Genomic DNA, 21,004 nt, shown 5'->3' with positions numbered 1-21,004 from the left:
AAATTTAAAAAAAAAGGAATTCTTTTGCTGAATTTATATTTCTGTTTCTTTTGATTGTAAATAGTTGTCTTAAGCTTAATGAAGCAATAAAAATTGCAAAGTCAACATAAATTAAAGGATCATGCAAAAATAAGTTTATATCATATATGAAAAACACTGCTCACAAAATCATGCTGCCCATGGCACACCAACCACCCCACTTCTCTAGTTATGCCACGGATAAACAAATCAACAAGTCTTAATTAGAGTAAACATTTAGTTTAAATTACGCTTATAATTAATTAACTTTATATTTTACATATACTATATTTATAAATATAATACATAAATATTCTTCATAATATATTGCTTGTAACAAGAGATTATTACAATTATACATAACAGTCAGCATTAAGAAACAAATTTACAAACTGTGAAATTCTTTTCGAGAATTTATTATCAGCTTAAACACTGCGTGTAAGTTAATACTTTTCAAAGTTCTTTCATCCACTAAGATATGAGATGCCTTTAAATCTACATTTTTTTACAAACAACTTCATTTATTTTTAACTTCTGAGCAACTTAGTTCTTAATACTTTTTCAAGATAATGCATGACAAGTGATTTTAATATGTAAGTTGGACAGACTAAACCCCATGCATCAACATTATAGCATTTATATGTAAAACTTAATACTGAAATATTAATCATTAAAAGTAAATCTGTTAAGATCTAATGCACAGATAAAACAATATTATTTTCTGTATTCTTACTTTCATCCACTCATACATATGCGTGTGAGATATAAAATTTGAAACAAAACTATGAACTTTAATTTAGCAATAGTCCTTTAAATTCCTCATTTTAATTTGTCAACATTCCCTTCATGCCTTAAAACTACTAATATATGAATCTAAACTGTGTCATCAACAAAATGAATCTGCATTATGCCATTACGTGAGAGCAATAATGCAGATATGTTTTATCCCATCAAAGTTCAAGATTTAAGAAGGAAACACACTCTATAAATATTTGCTTTGCTAAAATATAAATAAGCACTTACTTCCACACTCTACTATCACTTATGCTTGCATATGTCACTCTGTGATGTCCTCTCTGTGTCACTAATGTGATAAAATATATAAAACTGTGCGGTGCATTATGGCATCTAAAATTATGTGCGATTGATGATATGTATCAGGAATGTACAGCAATAAACTGATGTGTTTATTTCGGCCATGTATGTCATTGAATGTCACCTTATGTAACTATATACTCTATTGTTCTATGTATGCAGCAAAGAATCTCAAGGTATCCACAGAATATATTACATACAAACACACACACACATATATATAAAAATAATTAGGTGGATTTCAATATGCTATAATGAATCACTATGATATACAGGATGATTTAATATTGGATGATTTTATACATATATATATATAACCTTGAATACAATAATATATATATATAATCTTGAATAAAAATATTTAAATATAAACTCGAAATAATATAAATATATGATCTTGAATAAAAGGTCACATATTTATAATTCTGATTAAAGAAAACAATCAAGCAAGGTGGACTAAGAGTTTAGATCATGTAATAACTTTTAATAATAACACAGAAAATGTTTAATTTTATATAAGCCAGCAAAGGGAATACAACTGAAAAATTTCCTTCCTCATAACTGTAAAATAATAATAATAAAAAAAGAATAACAATAATCAGACCATTAAAATTTTTCACTACCTGAGCTTGTATCAAAAATTTCAAGTTGCAACCGCACGGCTCAACGAGCGCCACCTAGCGGCCGCCGGGACAAAGCACCAGCCAAAAAAAAACTATAGCAGTCAGTCGATGTGCTGGACTCAAGACACTAAGCATGCTGTTTCTCCAAGATGTTGTTCCCCGAGATTTACTTTGTAACTTAAATGTGTAATTATAAAGCCTTTAATTGTAATGTTTTATCTTAATTGTGTTTTGCTAATTAAAACTATTTTTATAGGCCAAGTGAGTCTTTTGTTTATATTAGTTTTGGTTATAGCTGGCTGCCCAACGCGCAGCTCGAATGATTTATCTAGTTGAGAAAAAACCATGTTCAAGATTCCATGGCATCGACTCATATTCTTTTCCAGGTTTTAGGTATACTGCATCCAACAGTGAAGATTATTTGGAAACTGCATGACAAAGTATGGTTTTTATCTTCACCAGAAGATTATTTTGGTTGTTTCTTTTTATCTAGGTTGCACTTTAAGAATTTATATTGTGTTACATTGTTTAAATAATTGATTTTTATTTGAATTTCCTGTTTTAATTCTATGTTCTAAATGAAGATTAATTTTGTTTTCATTGCAAGTCAACACAAGTAAAATTTTGTTTCAGTTCTGAACGAAAAGTGTTTACGTTAACAAAATGTTATTTTTATTCTGATTGATAAATGTTTCTAGTGTGGATAATTCTTTTAGTATTTTTATGACTGTATTGCTATCAATAAATTAGTTGTATGTTTTGTTTTATTTAATGAATAATATTAATGGGTATTTTCTTATCCTCTTTCAGAACAGAAATGATTTAAAAGTGAAAAGGGTTTTATCTAGTATATTATTTAAACTGTGCCACTAATGTTTTGTTTTTATGCAATAAGAATACTTCTTTTGAATTAATGTTATATTTAGCGTTATTCTGAAAGGGATTTCTAAAGCTTACTACATTTTCAAATTGTGAGTTTATAAAATTTTTAAATTATTATTTTGTAATATTTGAGAACAACTTATATATCTAATTGTGTTTTTCAAAGAGAACTATAGTCGAAAATTAATTTCTTAGAGCATTTAGGATTTTGTAGACATCACAGCTGTAACTAATAGAAGATTTATCAAAGTTAAATTCTATATTTGGGATTTTTATGTTTACTAAATTTTATGCATTTTTTTGTCTATTAGCAAATGTAATAATCCTTGTTAAATGTTAGTTTCGTTTTCGAAGTAATCTCAGATTAATGATTTTGTTCAATGATGTTTTTTTAAATTTTATGTAATTAATTGTTAGGGGTAATTAAGAAATTCATAAAATTCCTGATCATATAACTTATCTTCAAACAATATTGAACTTTTCAATGGACATTGAAAGTACGATAATATGTCATTTTTGGGACTAGCCAGGAAAAAGGAGCTGCAAGTCTTAGCCACAAAACTGGGTCTGCCCATCTCAGATAATTTGAAAGTGATTTAACTCAAAGAATTAATTACGAACTCAGACAAATATGAAGAGGGATTCGTAAAGAATCTATTGACCAGCATAACTGTTGAAAGAAAAATGGCTGAACAAGCAGCTGAAAATGAGAGATTAGCATTAGCTGAAAAGGAAAATCTTTTGTGTGAAGAACAAGCAGCCAAAAACATTTGTGAAGAAAAAGTTGCTGAAGATCAACAAATTGAGAAGGAGCATCTGTTTGAGTTGGAAAAATTAAAACTTCAGCTAGAGTTGCAGAAAATTTCTCAAAAGGAAGTGATAGATCAAAGAAAAGACCAACTCAAAATTGATATTACTAAAGTTGTCCCTAAATTTAACCCTAAAGAAGACGAAATCGGATTGTATTTGACAATTTTTGAACGTCAATTGAAACTTTTAAGTATTTCAGAATCAAAATGGTTATCTGATCAGTTCATTGCCAATAGAAATAGCACAACTTATTGCTAGAGAAGATGAGAAAGAATCTCAAAATTACCCCCAAAATTAAGGAAATGCTTCTTAAGCGATACATGTTAACTGCTGACCATTTCAAACAGTTTCTTTTTTTTTTTCAACATAATAAAATCCCAGATACAACAGATGAAATAAGTTCATATTTTGAAGGATGGAGAACAGAAATTAACATCAAAGATTTTGAACAGCTTAAAAACCTAATTATTAGCAATCAAATTAAGAAGAAAGTATCTTCCGATCTGAGAGAACATTTCATGGATAAGTGGGGAAAATGGAACCAACCATTGGAATTAGCAGAGAAGTTGGACGCGTATGAAAATATTCGTCATGGATTAAAGAAAGCTTCAGCACCATCTAACAAACCAAATTTTAAAAGTGGGTTCCTGACATCAGATAGAAAATCGAAGTACACTGCGATAGCTAGAATGAGAAAAGAGCAGGAAATATAGTTTCCAAGAACACTAACGCTTCACTAGAGAAAAGTACCATCCGATGTTAAGGGTGTGGAACTCCTGGATACATACAATCTAAATGTTCTACCTGCTCAAGATCTAAAGGAAAAGCAAAAACATCTTTAAATAGTGTCAATTTGTTTACGTTCTAATCAGTTACAGCTCCATCCAGTTTAATTATCCTTAAAATTTTTGGAGTGAAAGCTGCTGTATGTGCTGATACCGGTGAATCACACTCTATTGCTGGAGAAAAGTTATACTATATGCTGCAAAGGAACAAAGTAAGGTTTAAACCCAAATGCATTTCTTTGACGCTCCTTGATGAAACACAGAGCTGCCTTGACCATGGTCGTGGATCTTATTGTTGAAGGTAAAGTGGTATCTACAGAACTAATTGTTTTGCCTGAAACAAAAGGAAACAAAACACTACTAGGCACAAACTTTCTCCAATCTGCTGGGATTGTCTTAGATATCCTCAATGGTACTTGGCATTTCATGAAAATCCTCATGTCCAATACCCTTTTTACATGGTGATTTCCAAGGCTGAAAATTTTACATCCATTTCTGACTCTCAGACAAGAACTGTAGAAATTATTAATTCAGTTAAAGTTTTCGAAACATCCTCTTCAGTAAATCTTCAAAGCGACGAAGGCAAACATCTAAGTACAGAACAAAGTATTAAACTAAATCTTTTACTGCAAGAATTCAAGAGTTGCTTCGAACCAGAGGGAGGCCCAACCTCATATAGCGAACATTGTATTAATACTGGAAATAGTCCATCAGTTGCAGAACCTCCTTACAGAACGAGTCCTGCAAAAAGAGAGTTGCTGAAAAAATAATTAGATTCTCTCCTGGCTAATGGTATAATCAAAGAATGTGAATCTCCATATGCCAGTCCTGTTGTTTTGGTTCCTAAACCGAATGGTAGCATAAGACTTTGCATCGATTATCACAAACTAAATGCCACTACTACTGCAGGCATGTACCCTTTACCACGCATGGACGATCTTCTCACAGAAGCAAAGTCAATAGCCTATATGTCAACCATCGATTTTAAATCAGGGTATCATCAAATCAAAATACATGAAGCTGATCAAGATAAAACAGCTTTCATTTGCCTATTCAGGACACATAAATATTTGCTCATGCCATTCGGATTACGAAATGCACCCGCAGCTTTTCAACGCCTGACTGACAAATTTAAAGCAGGCCTAAAGGATGTGTTTGCTTTGCCTTATTTAGATGATGTCATTATTTTATCAGGGACTTTTAAATCAGAAGCCAGCCGGTCTTCTTAGAGCTCCAATTTACGCCCAAAGGTTCGAAACTCTAGGTGTTGATTTTTTTTTTTTTTTTTTTTTTTTTACCTCTTCCAGAGACCTCATCTGGTAAGAAATGGATTCTTATCATAGAAGATATGAGTACAAAATGGTTAGAACTATTTGCCTTTAAAGAAACAACAGCTGTCAACTGAACCAAAACATTAGTCGAAGAAGATGTTCTACGATACGGATTTCCACAAAGATTGATAAGTGATAACGGGCCACAATTCATAAGTGCTGTTATGCAACAAATTTGCAAGTTTCTCGAAATTAAGCTAGACCTTATTCCTGTGTATCACCCCCATGCAAACCCATCAGAATGTAAGAATAGGGATCTAAAACCTCAACTTGCCATACTGGTCGGAGGTTAACACAATTCCTGGGAAAAAAAAACTGACACTGATTCGTTTTTCCATGAACACTACCAAGTGTGAAACTACTAATCACACAGCAGCTTTCTTGCAGTTTGGAAGGGAATTAAGAACAACAGATGATGTTACCAATGGCCTAAGAACATTAATTGATAATGATAACTTAGTGGCTGAGATAACCCCTATCTCAAACAATTTGCCCGTTTAACTGCAAAGATTGAAGACCACGTCGAACAGAAGCAAGACAAGAAAAAAATATATTATGGTCGTAAACGTCAAAAGGTTTCTTACGAACCAGGTGATAAAGTATGGGTGATGTTACATCCTGTTTGCAGATCACATAATAGAAAATGCCAAAAATTCATGCCTAGATGTGAAGGACCTCATTTAGTGGCAACCAATCGTTCACCCACTACGTATGATATTGCTGATCCAACTAAGCCAGATGAAGTCCTTGGGACTTACCACAGCTCAGCCTTACACACTTATGAACTGCCTGTTTCAAGACATCGTGAAGTTATAGCACCTCTTCTGAGACGAGGGACATCAAAGAAACATATTCCTGGCTCTTCGCCAAAACACCGTACGAGCCAGAAGGGGAGTCTGTAACCCCATGGCTCAACGAGCGCCATCTAGAGGCCGTTGGGACAAAACAATGGCCAAAAAAAGACTATAGCAGTCAGTCGATGCGCTGGACTCAAAACACTAAGCATGCTGTTTCCCCGAGATTTACTTTGTAACTTACATGTGTAATTATAATGCCCTTAATTGTAATGTTTTATCTTAATTGTGTTTTGTTAATTAAAACTATTTAAACAGGCCAAGTGAGTCTTTGTTTATATTAGTTTTGGTTTGCTTCCTCTATAGGGGAAGCAAAACTAAATTCATTAGCAAAGCAACTATAATTACCTGTATATGATGCAAGATCTCCATGACTGTGCTTTATGTGACCATGTGGACCTGTTGTAGGATGGCCACGGGTTAGAGTTGATTGTGCTGATCCCCATGGCATAGGATGGAAATAAGGTGAAGGATGGGGACTCATTAAATTTGACCAAGATGATGATAAACACTGAGCACAATTCAAATGAGCCATTGAATGTGAATATGGGGGATGTATTGGTGGATGCATATAAGGATAATTATGGGGGAAATTATAAGGATGAGGACCAACTTGATTTGAAGCAGCCCCAGGAAGATCAGCAACACTGTGGCTTTGAGGTTTGCCAGGAAATCCAAATGATCTATGAAAATCAAATGCATGAATTGTGAAAGTAAAAATTTAAAAATTACAAAATATTAAAAAAGTCAGATTTTAAAAAATGTGAATAAATTTCATATACAATTTAAGTAAATTAAATGATAAAATAAAAATACCTTTTCTAAATATGTGAATGGGAAAAGAATAAGAATATTTTATACATTAAATGTGAACGATTGCTTTAATAGTAGACAAAACATTCTACTCATAATTAGGTTTTCAGATGTATTAAACTTTAATAATTTTAAATGGATTTATTATGGTTATATTGGTTTGCAAGCATAAAGTGGGTTTACTAAATTTCCCCCATATAGACAAAGCTAGCTTAAAAAGATACTAATGTTAATATTTTAAGGAATATAAATTATGAAAAAGCAACCAATGAGTTGCATAAATTACAAAAGAACAGCAAATGAGCTAAAGAAAAATAATGCTGAATAAGTTACATTAAAAACATCGTGCATTTTTTTTTTCTTTTAAGATTAATGAAATAAACTACACATTCTGGCACAAAAAAAAAATATATATGCACCCAGAAGGAAACGAACTACTGTCATGAAGCTTAACATGTATGTACTATATGAGGAGATAAACAAATTCAGAACAAAAGATCACTTTATTAAGAAACTTCAGAACAATATTGTTTTAATTAAGAAGTTTTAGCATGAAAAAGGTTACAAATCAGCAGTATAACCACCTTTGCAGCTATACAAGCCAAATCACTAGGAGGCTACGAATCAAGTAAGTCACCTATGACCCTCCGCAGAAGATCATGCCGTAATCTTAGCAATTGGGCAGTTTCACCAATATTATGGGGCTGTTGCAGTTGCCCTCCAAGCATGCCCCAAACATGCTCTATTTGCGAGAGGTTTAGTTCCTGGCAGCCACGGGAGTATATCATATCCTTAAAACATTATTGGGAAAGTCAGGCAGTATGTAGACAAGCGTTGCTTTGTTGAAGAATGATATCTGGGCGACATGAGCATACCAGCTTCAGTCAGTCATCTCTGAATTGTTGTCCTTGATACCACCAGACACCTGGAAGGTGGTAAATGACATCAAGTCAATGCCAATGACATTGTGGGTGTGGAAGTAGCCACTCTTATGATTCCACGATCCTCAAACTCATGCATGTTCCGAGGCACCTTGACCTTCCGCGAAGTTAGACTATCCCTTCCATGATCCATTGTCACCAACATAGAGCAACCACCATATCGCATCGACCGAAGTGGTGGCCAATATGCCTGACCTACCAAACTGCTTCTCTGAGGCCTAATATACGGCCCTCCACAAAGTTCAACTGTACATACCTGAGCCGGTTACATCTCAGAGGCATTGCTAATCACAATATCATCCGTCTAAGTCAACAGATTCATTTGAATAGCCCTATGGAATGAGCAGTCATGTTTTCAAACTCGTCCAACTGCTCATCTCATATGTGTATTAGTGCGCTCACCCTTGTCTCATTGGTGTCAAAATTTAAAGACTTGTCAGACTACATTCCTGCCAAGTTTCATAATTGTGGCTTAATTTCTTCTGGGTGCTTTTTTTTTTTTTTTTTTTTTTTTTTTTGGTGTGTGTGTGTGTGTATGCATGTGTGATTTTGCTAATATTCAAAATATATGCATATTTGCAGAAAATTTTGCTAATACAGTCAAAAGTCATTAATTCGGACACCCATAATCCGGAATGATCTATAATCCGGACCTCAAAGCTAAAATCTTTCTGCGCATAGGCGTTTTACGCGTGCGTGCAAGACATTGACGACTGCGCCTATGTGTCTGTGCAAGCGCAGAATACGTTTTCGCATGCGCGGTTAATGCAAAACGGACGGTATAAGCTAAAATTATCTAATTCAGTTAATGTTGATGATTGCGTTGTTCCTTAATCTTCGAATTGGATCCGGCTTATTATTTTTTGCAGACTGTAAGAGCAATTTTATAAAAGTAAGCTTGAACTTTCGATTATGTCAAACAGAATTTCCAATGCTGGAGCTCCCAAAGGATCTAGAAAACGAAAACATGCTTCGATGTCCATCAAACAAAAAACGAATTGCTATAAAAAATGGATAAAGGCATATCCTTTGTTTATCTAACGGTTCCGAAATCTGTTTATCAATTTCACGCAGCTCTGCGCGAGGGGGGGGGACGTCGCGGCGCACAATGAACTGTAAGTTGATCTGTCAGCACTATCGTTAATCTTTAGGGCAGATGTTTTTATTTTATTCGGCTTATAATTCCTTACTAAATGTAGTATTTAATCTCGATGTACTCCGTCTTTGATATGATTTAAATCAAATTAAATCAAATAGTTTTCTGGTTGCAATTTTCTAATTTCGGCTATGCGTAAGGTATGCTTTACGCATGCGCGCGTTGAAAGAAATGTTTAATAAAATAAACAAATATTAAGCTTCTTTTTTTGTAAATTTTGATACCCTTTAGATCATAATTGCTCATTATTTTATAAATTACGGTTTCATATTTTTAATTTTAGAATTTCTGCATGCCATCTTACCAGATTTAAACTGATGATCTATAATCCGGAAAATCGATAATTCGGAATCGCCAAAGTCCCGACGAGTCCGGATTAAAGACTTTTGACTGTATTCTTAATAATTTTGCAAGTCATTATTTCCAGTAAGGGGAGTAGTTTAATGACATCATGACATAGAACTTTTTCCTGTTCTGCTTCACACAGCAGCAAATATACGTACTTTTTTTTAATTTAAAAAATTAACCAGTAATAAGTTTTTTAGATCAGTTAATATCATTTTATCATTCTTGTTTTAAAAGATTGTGAAGTAACTGCTTTATAATCTGTGGAAATTTCAAAAATTTTTAGCTGATACTCGTTTAGATGCTAAAATTTTAAAATGAAGGATATTAAGTAGTCAGAAAACCAAACATTTTAAAATTTGCCAAAAAATTAGAAATCACATTAAAAATGTCATACAAGTTCCATTAAAAAGATTTTTTTTCCACTAAGCATACTACACATAGTGCAAACAGTAGAATTCTGAGGTTTTTAGTTTTTTCATTAAACTAAGTTACACGCAAAAAATTCTTTCAACACTAAATTTTTAAAATCATAATTCAAATTTTGAAAATAACTGCTACACCACAATTTACTGTTATCTATAAAAAGTATGCATGCCCAATTTGAGCTCAAAAGCTTCAGAAAGTAGTTTAAAAATAAAATGAAAACTTTTGACCACAGTGATGAACACCATCAATGAACTAAGTAAAATCTTATAACAACTTATTCAACTCACTGTCCATTTGTCATCATATCTGGTGAACTTGATGGAATTGAAACTTGTATAGGAGAAGAAATATTTGGGCGTGAAACATTCCATGGGCTTCTTTCCATGTCTGATGAGTTATCAATAATTTTATCTTGATTATTCTGCATTAGACAGAAATATATAAAGTTATATAAATAATTAACAAATATAACTGTATTAATGGTAACTTAAATTCATATATTAAGAGTTTTAAAGTACTAACTGTACATTTTGAAAATGTCCAGGCTTTAATAATCATTCTTGTAGTAGTAGTAAGCTACTATACCTTATAGTAAGCTACTATATTCTTATAATAGGTATAGTAGTAAGCTACTATACCTACTATAAGAATGTAGTTTATTAGCCTATATTTAAGTATCCATTTCTTTATCCAACAATATTTTTCTATAACACCATAAGCGAAATCATGGCATATTCATTTTTTTGTCTACTTTAAATACTATAACAAAAATCTTCTTGAAAAATAATCTCGCAGCAGCAAATATTCTAATTTAGAAAACAATGAAAAAAGAAAAAAAATATTGTAATTTTTTTCATAATCTGGAATAATCTTTCATTAGAACCACAGATGTGAAGTATGATTTGACAACAACTTGTAAATGATGTGATACAAAGAAAAAATTCTTGAAAATTGTAATGAGAAGAAAATAAATTTTAGATTTTCAAAATTAAAGTTTTTCAAATAATTCTATTCATATTCTCAAAATAATTAAGGACACATTCACTCTGTCTTTTTATAAACAAAAATACAAGTACCAGATGGAAGAAAAGAAAAAAGCTTACTTGGTAAGCTAGATTTTTTTAAGAAAAAGAACAAGGTACTGTTCTGTTATCAGGACCAGATTCAGAAATGTATGTATGCATGTATGTGTTCGTCTATGCATATATATGCACTTACGAATGTATGCATGTGTGTACATATACACACATACACACGTGCATACATACATTTCTGAATCTGGTTGCAGAAACAGAACAATACCAATAACAAAATACAGGATAAAAAAATAAAAAGGAATAAATGAATGAATGTATAAATAGAATAGGAATAAGAAGTGAACTTAAATCTCCCACATTTTATTAAAATTAGTACGTAAACACTTAAAATTTCTGATTCTGAACCAAATTTGTTTTCAACAACTGATATGTATTTTTATGAAATGTTTTAGATCGCTGCCATAAAAAAGAAGCTAAAGATTAAACTAAATTCATCAACAAAATCAAACAAAAAGTTCCTTTTTTTAGCTTCATATGCTAAAAATAAAAATAATCTCATCTCACACGAAACAGCTGTAGTTTGATAATAATCAGAAGAGTTAAACATACTGGTGAGAAAAATTAAACAACTACACTGCTGTCCATTAAAATTACAACACCAAGAAGGAATGATCTAATGAACATCAAAATCGCATGACAGGAAGAAGTTGAGATATGCAAAGGATTAGTATTTCAGCGCATTGAGACGATACAGGAGGGAGAAACAACATCTGAAGCACTGCATAGAAGTAAAGTTACGCAATGGATTTTTCCTTCGGAAAATGCTTTCTTTATAAGGTTGGAGTTTGCTCAGAATATTGTGTTATGCCTCAAATAAGAAGAGGAAATGCTTACCAGCGAGTTTCGGAATTTGATAGAGGCAGGATCATTGCCTATCTAGAGTGTAGGTTATTGTTCCGTGACATTGGCTGTCGCATTGGTTGACATCCAACCACAGTAATGCAAATATGGAATCAATGGATTGCTGAGGGTGTATACTGAACAGCATGCAGGATCTCAATGCCCTCCCATGACTAACACCCAAGAGGACAGACATATTGTAAGATCGGCCTGCAAAACTGTACAACCACATCACTGACCCTTAGTAAGAAAATGGGCATATTGCAGCACACCCAGTATCAGCTCATAAGGTGCATCGATGTTTGCAGCAGCGTGGATTATCAGCACGGTGACAATTACTTCGACTTCCCTTGACAATGCAGCATAGAGAGAGACAGATCTCTATGGTGCACTAGATGACAAAACTGGATACAGAAGTAGCACAATGTCGCCTTTTCAGACAAGTCACGGTTCTATGTGCAGTATTCCGATGGTCGTATACGTGTCTGAAGTGTCCAAGGAGAGCGCACATCACTTGCTTGCATTCAATATCGGCATAGGGGCCCTGCATTTGGTGTGATGGTTTGGTCAGCCATTGGATACACAACATGGGCATCTCTAGTTCGGATCTACGATAATTTGAATGCAGATGGGTATATTTCTGACATCTTATTGTTCAGTGGTTGTGTCTTACCTTCGAGACCCCCAAACACCATGTTCCAACAAGATTAATATAAGACCATATGTTGAGTGTCATGTTCTGACCTTCCTTGATACACAGGGTATTCGACTGCTGCCCTATTCTGCATGGTCTCTAGATCTGTCGCCCGCTGAAAACATCTAGTCGTGGGTTGCTGCTAGACTGGCCCGCGACCCCTCTCCAACTAATAAGGTTGATGAAGTGTGGCATAGACTTGAAGCAGCATGGAATGAGTTACCCATTTCTGTCATCCAAGCGCCATTTTGACTCCATGCCTAATGGGGTAAGGGCCGTTTTAGCTGCCAGAGGTGGCAGCTGTTTCTACTAATTTCACACCCCTGTAAACCTCCAAAATGCTTACAAATTTAATCATTTAGTCTTCATGCCATACTGTTTAAGTGCAATAAATATCTTTTTTGTATTTGCTTTCCTTAACGGTGCTGCAATTTTAATGGCCAGCAGTGTATGTAAAGATGCTTTACATTAAATCCGTTAAGTGAAGTCCAGTGAAAGACAACTAATTGGTAACTAAAAGTTAATGTTACATAACTCAATAGGCTTCATCTTCCTTTAACAGAAATATGCATATTTTTACACCCATTCTTTTTTCACATGGAGAAAGGAATCCAAATGTAAAATGTTCCTGGTTGCAATGATTCAGGAATCATCGTGATAAACGTACCATGGATTGGAAGCGAGTTTTCTTTACTGACGAGTTTTATTTTTGCTTGGGAAGTGATTCCAAATGTGTTACAATCTGGAGGAAGCAAAACACACAATAAAAGAAAAAAATTATGAAAAGCCTCAAAAGCTATGGAAGGCATCTGTATAAAAGTGGTGAAATTATGATATAAGCAGTCATTCTGAATGGCTACACTGGCTTCCACATTTTTAACAATACAAATGATGAGTATTGAAATATACATATCCGAGGTTCTCAATTCTTATGTCAAGTTGTTTAGGCATGTGATCAATAATAGCTTCCTCTTGATGGAAAATAATGCTTGTTCCAATCATGCTGCACAAGTGGCTAATTATCTTGAGGTTGAAGAAATCCAATTAATAGAATAGCCTGCATATTTTCCAGATTTAAATCTAATAGGATAAGTGTGGGATGCATAAGGACATTGACTTTCAACACTGCAGCCCCAACTAGCACTCTCTAGAAACTTGTAAGCCAATATTCGTCATGAATACACTGTTATCACAAGAACTCTTGGATAATCTAATAGACCACATGGAGAATCGCTGTAAAGTTTGCACTTCAGACAGGGGTTACACATATCTTACTAAATTTTTTCAATATATTTCTTAAAAGTAGTAATAGAACTTTTCCCATAATATAGGAACTTTTTCATAACATATGAAATGTTATATAAAGTAGATTCACTTTACATATCATATTTCCTATACTTTTATTTAAAATTATTCCTATACTTTTATTTAAAATTATTCTGGGTAGAAGAAAGCAATTCTGTATTTTAATGAAATGTTTAGTTAGTTCCATGCTCTTAGCTACAAAATTAGTCATGTTACATGATTTTTTTTATAACCGTTACTTTGTTTTTCCAAGTGTATTTTTGTAAATAGGTACAAGATATGAAAATAAGGGCAGTTCACTTTTGCAAATACATTTCTTTCCTTTTCTTTCATTTGCATTTTTTCCCTGGTGGAGTTATATTTACATGAATATTACGTGACAAAAGTAATGCTTGCAATGAAAATAATAGCAAACTAACCTAATTCAGATAAAAACAAATAAACAAATTTCTACACCTTTCTGAAAAACAAAAATTAATAACAAACAGCATTATAAAATAAAACACTTTTAAAACTAGTATCAGTTATTTACCTAATACTTTATCAATCACAACCTAATTTCTTGATTCTCATTTTAACTTGATTTAAAGAATTTACAAAGTAATGATGCAAAATTATTTATCAGTAATTTAGAAATAGATACAAAAAAACATAGTACAGTAAGACCCCGCTTAACGCGGGGAATATGTTCCATCAAAGTAGAGCGTAATGCGAAACAGCGCTAAACGAGGCTATCTTTACATGTAAATATTGGGGTTAGGGGAAGATGGCTAGGAAATTGGTTAGGTATTAAATTTAAGAAGTATGTTTTTTTTTTTTTTATAAAAATAAAACCAAACATTTATTTCTTAAAGCCCAAATTAATACCACATTATTATTTCTTGCAAAAATAAAAACAAAATATAAATAACAAAACGAATATTCTTAAAAAAACAAATAAAATTCTCAGTCAGTCATATTTAGTTAGCCTTCCGCGTTTCAGTGTTCTGCCCTTTTGTGACAAAAGCATCTAATGTTGTTTGCCTTTTTCGTTTGCGTTGTTCTCTTAAAAGTTCTTCATAAACGGATAGAGCATCTCTAACACCACGCCTTACTTTTGAGCTCCTGTCAAAATTCGGATCATTTTCAATGAATTGATCCATTATTTCAGTTATGGTAGACAAACTCCTTTTTACAAATGCCATCGAAAGTTCTTTTTGCTCTTCTGAATCACTGCTGTCAACATTTTTGTTTTCTTCTTGTTCAGTTAATTCCTTGAGCTCATCATTAGAAAGACTAGCTGCTGCTTCTTGAATTACTTCTTCGACATCTTCCACATTTACCCCTTCAAAATATGTCTGTACAATACCGCACCAAACAAGAAATACAAGTACACTCTTTCGGATACGTATTTGAAACCTATCGCTGCATAATATTTCGGGGAATCCCCGTATGCTGCGAGCGATTTCGTGGAATCCCCGGGTTGAAATAAAAGAGCGCTAAACCGAAACAGCGCTAAACCGAAACAGCGCTAAACGAAACAGCGTTAAGCGGGGTCTTACTGTATGCTATTTATTAACAAATAATGTAGAAGAACTTCATGAGAACCATTTATCATTCATTTATAATTTACTATGTGTACATAAATTTATGTGAATAATATCTCAGAAATTAACTGACACACAAATTTTAAATAATAAAATAAATATAAATCACTTTTACTAAACACTTAATATAGCTACAGCATGTGAACCACTTTACTTACTTATTTGTTCTGACATTGAATAAAAAATATTCACATACATCCAGAGTTTGTTACATATATATATATTATGCTGAATTTATTTTTAATAATGAATTTCATTAATAAAATACAAAATATCTTCTTAAATATGTGCATATATATATTTAATAATCTATATTAAAGATTATTTCAAGGCAGTCACATCTTGTGAATTTATAAAATGGTGCTTAAAACAAAAAATTAATCTAGTCGCAAAATTATTTTTAATATTTTATTTAAATTTTACTTATTATCAGTTTCATTTAGATCATCAGTTATTACAAAACGGTTAAAAGCTGTTCTAAGAAAATACGTCTTTATATCTTTATTGTACACTGCACACAAAAAAGGGACAGTTCTAGATCTCCATTCTAAGTGGCCAATTGATGAAATCAAATTGCATTTTTCATGTCTCGAAAGCACAACTTAGGATATATATTAGATTTATATATAGCAGTGTCCTAACATAGGTATTTTGACACAAAATTGCACTTTTTCTGAAATGACATGCCAATATTTTTCTACATTCCGATTCTACGACTCAAATTATGCCTAAAATTTAAATGCTAAATTTTGTAAAATTTTATGCGAAATTTACGAAGAAATTGAAAAACTTAACTTGGTGCATTTTTTTTCAGTTTGTGCCAAGAATAATTCACTTGGTGAACTTCTTAATTTATAGCAACCAATTTCCTTTCCTTTTTTTCATTGCAGACGAGCAGTAAAAAATTCATCAATCATAGTTTCAAATAATTCTAACAAAGTGCATAAACCACATTTGGCGTTACTGTTGATTGTAACAAATATGTCAAATTTAAAAATGTGCCAATATATAAATTCATGTATATCTTAGAAAATTTTGAACAAAAAAACTCTAATCCTTTGCAGGTGTGCCTACAAAAGTATCTACTTTAAGATGATGTTAAAAATTTTATCAGTTATAATTGAAAATTATTTAAAAATACAAATTTTAAAAATAAATCATAAAAATGTTCGAATTTTATTTGGAATGAACATAAATTTCGAAATGTGAAAGGAAGAATCAAATAAGTTTAATAAAAAAAGAGATATTAAAAAATATACACAAAATTCAATTAACATTGAAGAGCTAAAATTTTGAGAGCTAATTTTTAAAAACCACTCGTGCGATTTTTACAAAACTTGGCAGTTTGGCATAATTTGAGTCATAGATTCGAAATATGGAAAACAATTAGAATGTCATTTCAGAAAAAGTCCAATTTTGTGTCAAAATACCTATTTTAGAGCAATTGCTATATATACACCTAATACATATCTTATGTCATGCCTTCAAGACATGAAAAATGCAATTTGAATTTCATCAATCAGACAGTAGAACAGGAGATATAGAACTGTCTTCCTCCTTTTTTTTTTTTTTTTTTTTTTCGCAGTGTACATATTGAAATCTAACTGAGATGAGTTTAAAAGAATATATCAGATATTAAAATTCAAATTTATATGTTCTTACTTAACAACATGTGCTTATTCTTGTTGGAAAACATAATAAAAAATTGCTATACAGAAAAATAATAACATATATCACTTTTTTAATAAGATCTTCCTCTATTATAAAACATCAGAACTTAACTAAAAACATATTAAGAATGCAATAGAAGTACTAAATATATAAATATCTAGCACAGAAAAATACAAATAAATATTTTTTGAAACTCACTGCTATATTATCATTTTCATATATCTCATTTCTCCCTGACACAGTACTGTTTCTCATGGCTTGAATGTTAGCATCATTTTCTAAAGATAAAAAATGGATTCATTAAAAATATTTGAACTTCATCAAAATAAATATGTGAGACTTTTCTAAAAGAGGCACAACACAGAAACATAGGCAAAGAGGTAGAATGAACATAATAGCTACTTTAAAAAAAAAAAAAAAAAGGAGGAGGAGGAGGAAGAGAAAAGGAAAGATTTAATCAAATCTTTATGTGCCTATAATGCTATATAATCTACATGTTATATAATCTTTATATTTTTATTATAGATTGAGTGCAATACATACATGTTTAAAAAATAACACTATTATTTGGTTTAAAGCACAAATGAAACATGCTTGGAAATGGCTTTCCTTTGGAATATCAAACTCCATATAGTACCAATAAAAGAATATTAATTTTTCAATACCTCAGCATATGTCCATTTTGAAATATGTCCAACTTGGCATACATCCCATTTGAATACAAAAATTTTTATTTGGTATACGATATTTGTTTGGAACCCAACTCAAGTTTGATGAGTCACAATCATTTGCACTACTCTTGTTTACCTCTTTTGAGAACAATGCTACAACTGCTCATCAGTGTCAGTACATGTCTTTTGACAATTTGCACTACAACTCTGCATTTTCACATGATTTTGTGTTATTTCATGAAAATTTTTTAATTAATTAATCCTTTTTAAAACTACTATCCCTGTTCCTAGATGATTTGAATTCTCGTAATTCTGAATGATTTGTAAAAACGTTGACTATCAATGATGTCAATTTAAAGTTTTAATAAAGTTAATGAAAAGAATCAAGCAACAAAAAAAAAAAAAAAAAAAAAAAAAAAAAAAGGATATCATTAAGGTGGGAGAAAAAAAAAGGTTGTTGAAAAGTTTTAAGAAAACATGCACATCTGGGACTTGCTGAGAATAAAGGAATCCATGATTGCAAAAAAAAAAAAAAAAAAAAAAGTGCTGTTACATGTGCCAACATTGCAAAGGAGGTTAAATCAGTTATGAAACCAACAATCAGAGATATTAGAGCATATCAAGAAATAGCTTTTGATCTGCATTCTGTATGTACAGTACTTCATTGACATATAGTATATATTTCACCAATAGCACTTATACTTTAGTATTAAATAATAGTATTATAATAACAGGATTTTTATAAGAATTATTTTATCTTTATTTTTTACGGGAAAAGTTTGCTTGGTAATACCAAGGTATTACTGGTATACCAAGGTACCACTGAATATTGTAACTGTCAATTATTACATGTCTTAATCGTTAGAAGTTATGGAATAGAAGTTCAATAATGAGTTGAGCCTCTTCTAGCCCTCAAAAGTGTCTCAACACATTGTGACACAGTGTTGTAAGTTGACAAATTGTAATAAGAACAGCTGCTTCTATTATAGCCCAAAATGAATATTTTGGAAATCAACTCTTCCTTGAAACATCAAATACAATATAATACCAAAAATTCTCAACACTTTGTAAGAGGGAGGTCAAAGAGTTAATGAAATTGTCTGACGGGAAAACTGCTCATGAAACATACAGCATATCATATAATTTTGTTACACAGGATGGAGCTGTATCTACTATTCAAGCTAGTTTTCAAGGCATTCCATAAGCAGCTCAAAAAGTGGGCAAGCAGATTACTCCAAAAATAGTCACTGTGAGTACATAAAATGACAAGTGTTACAGAACTTTCCTATTGAACTGTATAAATGTTATTAGTTGACTAGTAAACAAAAACGAGAGACAAAATGTCTGCTTTATAGCTGAGATATTTTCTTCCTCAGATTACGCTATTATTTCAAATTATGTTATTATTATTTTTTCCTCGAATTTTGCAAGAATGATAAAAAATTATACCTTTAAGAAAATGGGTTTGAAATATTTTGATGAAGCATTTAAGACAGATACAAAATTAAATTATTTTTAATCATATTAAGTTGCATGGATTAATGTAAAAAAAAAAAGATGTTAGCTTTAAATATGTTTGTGACGGCACCACCTGTATATCATATAGTTTTAGTGAATTTTAGAAGCAAAACTTAAAAGGAAAGGTCCTAAAATTAAACACAGCATTAAATGATTTAATGCAGAGTGATAGACTACCAACTGTTAGAAAAGTGCTCAATGGAATCCCATTTGAATGGGACTGAGGCGAATGGGTAGAAATGGGACTGAGGCGAAATTCTTTTGGTAGTTGTGTCTATATTAAAATAAAAATATTTTTTCATTTATTTTATAAGAACTAGCTATTGTCACTATTTATTTTGATGACTTACTAAGTTTTAGCGATAACACAGAACTTAAAAACTCGGTAAAACAGTAACTTAAAATTTGAAATGAAAAATTTGGGACCACAAGTTATTGCTTAGGAAAGAGCAATATTGTAATAATAATCAAAATTATTGCTTAAAATTGAACAAGATAGGATTAAAGGGCCCATTAGACTATGTCAGACTCGGTATGTAGAGAGTATCTTTCGTAAATATAATATGCACGAGTCTCATGGTGCAAAAATGCCACTAGACCAAAATCAAGTGTTCTCTAAACTTCAGTTACCAACTAGTAAAGAACAAAAACTACTGGTTCTTTAACTACTGTGAAAATTTTGAAAATATGACGCTAATTTTTGTTGTTTGACTTCTGAATTAGTACTGGTTCTTTATCAGGCTGCCATTCGGAGTCTTCTTTATGCAGCTCAAGCAACAATATGGCCAGATGTAACTTAAGCTGTGAATTTACTTTCTTAGTCAATTCTGTAATAATTCTGAAAAGATTCACTGGAATGCTGTCAAGCTCATCATGTGACATCTTCGAGTTTCTACAAATGCTACATTGGCCTTTTCAAAGGACTATAATGTTGACATCCTTGGTTACAATGACTCAAACTATGGAGGTGATGTTGGAGATTGAAAAGCAACCACTGGATAAGTTTTCCTCATTGGAGGTGGGCAGTATAATGGTGCAGTAAGTGGGAACCAACCATTGCAACTACTACAAAAGAATCCGGACATATGGCTCTTTCTACAGCTACTAAAGAAGCCACATAACTCACCAAAACGGTTACAGAATTTGGACTTACTGCTGCAAAACCAGTTTTATTATACTGCAATAACAACAGTGCTATTAATCTCAATAAAAATAGCATGTATCGTAGTAGATCAAAAATCTATTGATATAGAACACCCTTTTGTGCTAGAAGCTGTGAAACTTAAGTATACTGATATACAAAATATACCCACTAATGATACAATTGCAGATTTTTTGACAAAGACTGTTATGCTGTAAAACATGAAATGTGTACAAGGATGATGCATTTAAAATGAATACTGATGTGACTTAATTTTTTATGTGTGTATACGTTAACATAAATTTTATTGTATTTAAACAGGATGATACTTTATTTAAATCTAAAGTGGAAGTATAAAAAAAGACGTTTGCTTTAAATATGTTTTTAGCCCATAGATGA

General features: G+C 32.0%; 1 protein-coding gene across 3 annotated transcripts in view; it reads right to left on the bottom strand.

The window, feature by feature from the left end:
* The window catches only part of LOC118203840 (uncharacterized), a 156,065-nt gene that overhangs the window by 93,681 nt on the left and 41,380 nt on the right, over nucleotides 1–21,004 (bottom strand). For all 3 annotated transcript variants that reach the window (XM_035376128.2, XM_035376130.2, XM_035376129.2), the window contains exons 5-7: nucleotides 17,474–17,553; nucleotides 10,370–10,503; nucleotides 6,747–7,081 (exon numbers count right to left, since the gene is read on the bottom strand). In XM_035376128.2, coding sequence (XP_035232019.2) covers nucleotides 6,747–7,081; nucleotides 10,370–10,503; nucleotides 17,474–17,553 — 549 coding nt within the window. The remainder of the gene's footprint in view (nucleotides 1–6,746; nucleotides 7,082–10,369; nucleotides 10,504–17,473; nucleotides 17,554–21,004) is intronic.

The sequence above is a fragment of the Stegodyphus dumicola genome, chromosome 2 (assembly GCF_044657685.1).
Source record: "Stegodyphus dumicola isolate Sdum_Otavi_A_Nest chromosome 2, ASM4465768v1".
In the NCBI taxonomy this organism is placed as follows: Eukaryota; Metazoa; Arthropoda; class Arachnida; order Araneae; family Eresidae; genus Stegodyphus; species Stegodyphus dumicola.
This window is presented reverse-complemented; position numbering and strand designations above follow the sequence as displayed.